At 58.2% G+C, this 7,072-nt stretch overlaps 1 protein-coding gene across 1 annotated transcript in view; it reads left to right on the forward strand.

Moving 5' to 3' along the window:
- The window catches only part of LOC144731156 (stabilin-2-like), a gene marked incomplete at its 3' end in the record, with an annotated part of 68,392 nt that overhangs the window by 13,989 nt on the left and 47,331 nt on the right, over positions 1-7,072 (forward strand). The window contains 8 exon segments of the mRNA XM_078612121.1: positions 280-399; positions 615-817; positions 1,312-1,445; positions 2,055-2,188; positions 3,975-4,057; positions 4,564-4,713; positions 5,284-5,430; positions 5,966-6,028. Of these exon segments, the coding sequence (XP_078468247.1) occupies positions 280-399; positions 615-817; positions 1,312-1,445; positions 2,055-2,188; positions 3,975-4,057; positions 4,564-4,713; positions 5,284-5,430; positions 5,966-6,028 (1,034 nt within the window).

The following is a 7,072-nucleotide window of genomic DNA, read 5'->3' on the forward strand; positions in this document are numbered from 1 at the left end:
GGCTGGTGTAACCAGGAGGTTCCTACCAGTATCAGCGAGGACCTCAGTGGGCTTTGCCTCGTAGGATGGAGATGGTTTAGTTGTTGTGTTTGTCAGTGTTTTGGGTGACTTGTTTCTAACGTTCTTGTACTTTGCACTCGTGTCGTGGCGTTTAGTATCGTTCGTTTGTTGTAAGGTTCTCACCCCCGTGCACCCCGACTGGACATCTGTGAGAAAGAGCTTCACAGCTCATCGGATTCCCGTGACCGTGTCCCTTTCTGTGGTTGTGGCCGGGCTCAGCGATCCCCGAGTGCCGCGCCCTGGGCTGCCACAAGCTGGCCCGGTGCGTGCGGGCGCCCAGCGGGAAACTCGAGTGCAGCTGCCAGCAGGGATACCGGGGAAACGGCACCGCGTGCCAGGGTGAGCACCGGCACGGCCGTCCGTCACGTGACCTCCACCACGTGGCCTCGCTCACCCACCTCCACCACGTGACCTCCCTCACCCACCTCCACCACGTGACCTCCCTCACCCACCTCCTCCACGTGGCCTCCCTCACCCACCTCCACCACGTGACCTCACCCAGCGCCCCCCTTACCCCCCGCGTGCTCCTCCCGCACCCCCTGCACCCCCCACAGTCGTGAACCCCTGCATGGACGGGGCTCCGCCGTGCGACCCCTACGCCCGCTGCAGTTTCACGGGTCCCGGCCGCCACACGTGCCTCTGCCTGCCGGGGTTCCGGGGCGACGGCCGCGTCTGCGTGCCCGTGGACCCCTGCGCCAACGGCTACGGGGGCTGCGCCGACAACTCCACCGTGTGCGTCTACGACGGGCCCGGAAAGGTGGGGATGCTCCTCCTCGTCGTCGTCGTCGTCGTCATAATCATCGGTGGTGGTGGCTACGCTGCTGCCTGGAATGAGTAGATAGGCAGCAGATAGCCCCGCCCACTACTCGGGTAGCCCCGCCCACTACTCGGGTAGCTCCGCCCACTACTCAGGTAGCCCCGCCCACTACTCAGGTAGCCCCGCCCACTATTCAAGTAGCCCCACCGCCCTGCCTACTACTCAGGTAGCCCCACCCTCTACTAAGGCCCACTTAGGTCGGTCCACCAACTACTCAGGTAACCCTGCCCACTATTCGAGTAGCCCCGCCCACTACTCAGGTAGCCCTGCCCACTATTCGAGTAGCCCCACCCACTACCTAGGTAGCTCCACCCAATGCTCAGGCAGTCCCATACCTTACTCATTTGCCCCTCCCTTTGCTCCCATGACACTAAAACGCTGCTACCGACGATGCCATTGAGCACCCCCCCCCCCCTGTGCCCCCCCCCTCCCAGTCTCACTGCGAGTGCCGGGACGGCTTTGATGGGCCGCGTGGGGCGAGCGTGTGCACCCTCGTGGACATGTGCACCTCCGGCCTGGCGTGCCACACGCACGCCACCTGCGTCACCGTGGGGCCGCGCCTAGCCGAGTGAGTGGCCAGCACGCGCCTGCTCCCACCCACGACCTCGCTCACCGCCTGCGCCCTCGGCTTGTCGCTGGCCGGGTAAAAGCAGCGGCGGCTTTTGGCCGGCCATCGAGCAAAGGCGGCGGTCACCGCGCCGGGCACTTTTCAGATGAGCTTCTGCGGCCGTCTGGAACGCTCTTCCTCCCAATAGTAGGAATTCACTGGGGCTTTGCACTTTTAAATCATTATCTAGATTGACAAACTCACTTCTTTAGAACTGCTGCTTGTGCTTAGTTTGTTGTCCTTCCCCCGTACCTCTGAACCTCCGATTTGCACGGTTGGCTACGTACAGTGCGAAACAAGTTCAACATACACACTCACACGCGGCCCGTGTGACCGTACCTGCAGCCTCTGGGTCATCGTGAACTGCGACCTCTGGCTGTCGTGACCTGTGACCTTGCGTTAATTACCCATGATCTCAGGATACTTGTTTTGACCTGCAAATATCGGGCACGTGGCCGCACGATCCGTGACCCCGGGGTCGTGAACCTCGGCCGTACAGGACGCGTGACCCTCGAATGCCCTCCGACCCATGACCTCCCGTCCCATGGCGATCCCGCGACCCCGCACCAGGTGCTCGTGCAAGGAGGGCTACGTGGGTGACGGCACGGTCTGCCACGGGCCCATCATGGAGAGCGTGAAGGAGATGAATGACCTCGTGGGGTGGCGCTGGCAGGGCAGGCTCACCTCCTCGCTCACCCTCTTCGGTAATGTTGGGCCTGGGCAGGGTGGGAGGGGCCTTTCAGGAAAGGCAGGCTTTTTTTTTACCCCACCCACCACAGGCCAGATTTGTGATTCACGTCCCCACGTGCTATTTGTGAGGCCCGGGACCCCTTGGGACGTGGCCCTGATGGTGGCGCGTGGATTTTATTTCTCCGTTTTTTTCCCCCTCCACGCTTCAGAATCGATGTCGCACATTCGGAGCATTTGCCCACTATGGATGTCCACGTGATGATGAAAGCCGCTCCGTCGAGCTACCATTTGTGATGGCCAGTTCGCTCCTGATAAAGATCTAGGCGGCTCAGTGGGGCCTCACCTGGTCAAATAAAAATAGTAAATCGGTGGTGGTGGGTGGGTCGCTGTTGAGACCATGTGTCGGTGGATCATGATGGTGCCTTCTATGCACCTCCACTACACGGCCTCGCGCACCCATCTCCAGTAGTGGGCGGTAACAACAACAAAACGCCGCAACATTTCAAGAGCCGCAGTGCACTGTGGGGTGAATCGGAGAGACAGTGGTGGTCCTTTAAGGTTATAATCCCTTGTTCATCGTGACGTCCTTTTTACTTTGATGTCTCAACAGCGTTACGGAGATCGCGTGATGACGTGAGGGTTCTGCCTGTGTGGTGAGGGTTGAAAGTTGACGCCGAGGAGGGGGGAGGAGGCGCCTCGCCCTCCCCCCCATGCGGAGTGACGTCATCCGCTAATATTAATGGGGGGGGGTGTCCATTTGGAAGACGTCATCTGTTCATGATTATTCATGAGGGGGGTGGTCCATGTGGAGGACATCACCTGATGGTGTTTGTGCGATGGGTGATGGTGAATCGAATGGGAATCAGGATGATGAGGACAATGTGTTGATGGTTTTGATGATGGTGGTAGCAACGTTGACGTTGCTGTAGGGAGTTGTTGATAATATCGATGTTGTTGATGCTGATGATGTTGGCGATGGTGGTGGTGGTGATGGTGGTGGTGGTGATGATGTTGGCGATGGTGGTGGTGATGTTGGTGATGGTGGTGGTGATGGTGGTGATGTTGGTGGTGGCGATGGTGGTGGTGATGTTGGTGGTGGTGGTGATGATGTTGGCGATGGTGGTGGTGATGATGTTGGCGGTGGTGGTGGTGGTGATGATGTTGGCGATGGTGGTGGTGATGTTGGTGATGGTGGTGGTGATGGTGGTGGCGATGTTGGTGGTGATGTTGGTGATGGTGGTGGTGGTGGTGATGATGTTGGCGATGGTGATGGTGGTGATGGTGGTGATGTTGGTGATGGTGGTGGTGAAGGTGGTGGCGATGGTGATGGAGGTGGTGGTGATGATGTTGGCGATGGTGGTGGTGATGTTGGTGATGGTGGTGGTGATGGTGGTGGCGGTGATGTTGGTGATGTTGGCGATAGTGGTGGTGATGATGTTGGTGATGGTGGTGGCGGTGATGGTGGTGGTGATGATGTTGGCGATGGTGGTGATGATGTTGGTGATGGTGGCGATGGTGGTGGTGATGGTGGTGATGGTGGTGGTGGTGATGTTGGCGATGGTGGTGGTGTTGGTGGTGGTGATGTTGGTGGTGATGGTGGTGGTGATGTTGGTGGTGGTGGTGATGTTGGTGGTGGTGGTGGTGATGGTGGTGATAGTGGTGGTGGTGATGATGTTGGCGATGGTGGTGGTGTTGGTGGTGGTGATGTTGGTGGTGATGGTGGTGGTGATGTTGGTGGTGGTGGTGATGTTGGTGGTGGTGATGTTGGTGATGGTGGTGGTGTTGGTGGTGCGTGTGAAGGCTCGCAGTTCGCGTGGACGCTGAACTCCCTTGGCCCCTTCACGCTCTTCCTGCCCGTCGAGTCGGCCTTCAAGAACATCAACGTGAGACGCACGGAGACACACGGAGACACAAACACAAAGATGCCCCCCCTAGCCTTGTGACGGACTGTAGGGCAAGTGCTGTTAGCGAGTTCCTATGAAAGCCGACACGTCACACGATGGGGTGGGTGCCCAGCGCAACGCTCGACCGCCTTTGTCTCCCCAGTGGCGATGTGCACCTGTGTGTGTGTGTGTGTAGGGGGGGAGCGGTGGTGCAGCAGTTAGCGCGCTGCGCTATCAACCTGGTGACCCGGGTTCGATTCCCGCTCACGGCCAACACCAGTGACGATTATCTGAACCGGTCCTGGGCCTCGCCTAGGTCCACTCAGCCTGAAATGAGTACCCGGTGCGGTGTGTAAACATCGCCACTGGGGAGACAAAGGCGGTCGGGCGTGTTGTTGGCCACCCATCCCCTCGTGTACCGTTCCGGCCTTCATAGGTGCTGCTCGCTAACAGCACTTGCCCCTACAGTCTGTTAAGGCTACACGGGGGATCTTTATCTTTGTCAGGTGAGCGTGCTGCTGGCCGACGGGCCGCGTGCGCTCCGCCTGTGCCGGGCCCACGTGGTGCCGGGCCGCCTGGCCCTGCAGGAGCTCTCCTCGCTCCCCGCCGTCTACTCCCTCACCGGCTCCCGCATCAGCCTCGTCCCCAACACCAAGGTCTGCCGCTCCGCGCCTCTCCACGTGTGTCTCTCCCCGCGTCTCCACGTGTCTCTCCCCGTGTGTCTCTCCCCCTGTCTCCCCGTGTCTCTCCATGTCTCTCCCCCTGTCTCCACGTGTGTCTCTCCCCCTGTCTCTCCCCCTGTCTCCACGTGTCTCCCCGTGTCTCTCCCCCTGTCTCCCCATGTCTCTCCTCATGTCTCTCCCCGTGTCTCTCCCCGTGTGTCTCTCCCCCTGTCTCCCCATGTCTCTCCCCGTGTCTCCCCATGTCTCTCCCCGTGTATCTCCCCGTGTGTCTCTCCCCGTGTGTCTCCCCATGTGTCTCCCCCTGTCTCCCTCTGAGTGTCCCCGTCTCTCCGTGTGTCTCCCCCTGCCTCCCCGTGTGTCTCCATGCGTCTTCCTCCGTCTCCCAGTGTCTCCGCGCAGGTTCTACGAGTGTGCCCGCGTCCCTCCCCGCGTCTCCGCGCGTCTCCAGCCGTCTCCCGGTGTCGAGCACCCCCTCCCCCCCCACTTCTCTGATTTTCCCATCCCGGTTCCCACCCCAAATCCCCCCCCCCCCTTCCCATCCAGGACCCCCTCTCCCCGCGTCTCCTGGCGCAGGGCTCGACGCGCAAGGTGCGGATCGTCGAGGGCAACCTGACGGCCGCCAACGGCAACGTGCACCTGGTGGACTGGCTGCTGAGCGCGCCGGGCCCCAGCGTGCCCGGCAACTGGAAGGTGGGCCGGGGTCAGGTCGGCTTCGCAGGGGTCAAGCCGCTCGCTCACCGCCTCGGGTCGGGTCACCGGCCCGGCCCCGTGGCTCGCCGGCAGAGCGATGCGCGCTGGACGATCATCAAAAGGGTCACGGGCGTGAACCCTGCTCGGGGTCATGGACAGTCGTCCCTATGGGGTCATGCACGAGGTCGTGGGTTCGATGTCCACGCTGACGTCCGATGTATATTTGGAGTTTGCGTGTCTCTCTCCGTGGTGGTCGCGTGGATTTTTCTCCGGGTCCTGCGGTTCCCCCCCCCCCCCCCCACATTTATAATCAACGTCACCACGCGTTGAGAGTGTTTGACCGCTACATTTTCCCACGTGATGATGAGAAGCCGCTTAAGAGCTACGCAGCTCAGTGGGGCCTCACCTGGTGATAAAATAAATGAAAGAGAACGAGGACAGGTCGCATATGACTACATCACGTGGTGTACGGAGATGTCACGTGGTGTACGGAGAGGTCAGGTGACGCCGCTGACCCGTGACCTCTGTTGCCCAGGCTCTACTGTCCGAGATCATCGCCACCAACGCCGTGTTCAGCCACTTCCGGTCACTGCTTGAGGTTAGTGGCGTCGTGACGTGGATGATGATGATGGCGACAGTGATGATGATAGTGATGATGATAGTGATGATGATTATAGTGATGGTGATAGTGATGATGACGATGACAGTGATGATGATAGTGATGGTGATAGTGATGGTGATGATAGTGATGGTGATGATGATGGTGATGATAGTGATGGTGATAGTGATGATGATGATGACGATGACAGTGATGATGATAGTGATGATGATAGTGATGGTGATAGTGATGATGATGATGATAGTGATGGTGATAGTGATGATGATGATGATGACAGTGATGATGATGATGGTGATAGTGATGATGATGACAGTGATGATGATAGTGATGGTGATGATGATGACAGTGATGGTGATGATGATGGTGATGATGATGATGACAGTGATGATGATGATAGTGATGATGATAGTGATGATTGTGATGATGATAGTGATGATGATGATGATGATGGCGATCATGATAACAGTGGTTTTAAAGATGATGATTGATAAAAATTACCGTGGTAGCAGTGATTATGATAGTTGTAATTGTGATGACGGCGACGACGATGATGACAGTGGTGGAATTGATGATGGTATTAATATTAGCGATGGTGATGATGCTGTTGGTGGTGGTATTAACATTATCAGCAGTAGTGATGTTGGCCGTAGTCGTGATGATGGCAGTAACAGTAGCGAAGATGGCGATGATGAACGGGATAGCGGTCATGTTGGTAGCAGATCGTCACCATCATCATCGTGACGACGATAACGATGATGACGATGATGATGGCGGTAGGAGCAGGAGTGTGACGTACGGTGGCACTCCACGTGACAGCAAGGCTCAGGGCCTGTGACGGAGTGCTGAGCCTGATGGTGGCACCACATGGGCGAGATGTTAACTACCTCGCCTGTTATACAGGAGGTCGTGGGTTCGTTCCCGATCCTGAGGCCTGCTGCTGTGTATTTGGAGTTTGCGCGTTCTCCCCGCGGTCGCGTGGATTCGTCTGCAAGTCCTACGCTTTTTCCCCTCCAAGTTTCGAGT

The sequence above is a fragment of the Lampetra planeri genome, chromosome 38, assembly GCF_965212315.1.
Source record: "Lampetra planeri chromosome 38, kcLamPlan1.2.h2, whole genome shotgun sequence".
In the NCBI taxonomy this organism is placed as follows: Eukaryota; Metazoa; Chordata; class Hyperoartia; order Petromyzontiformes; family Petromyzontidae; genus Lampetra; species Lampetra planeri.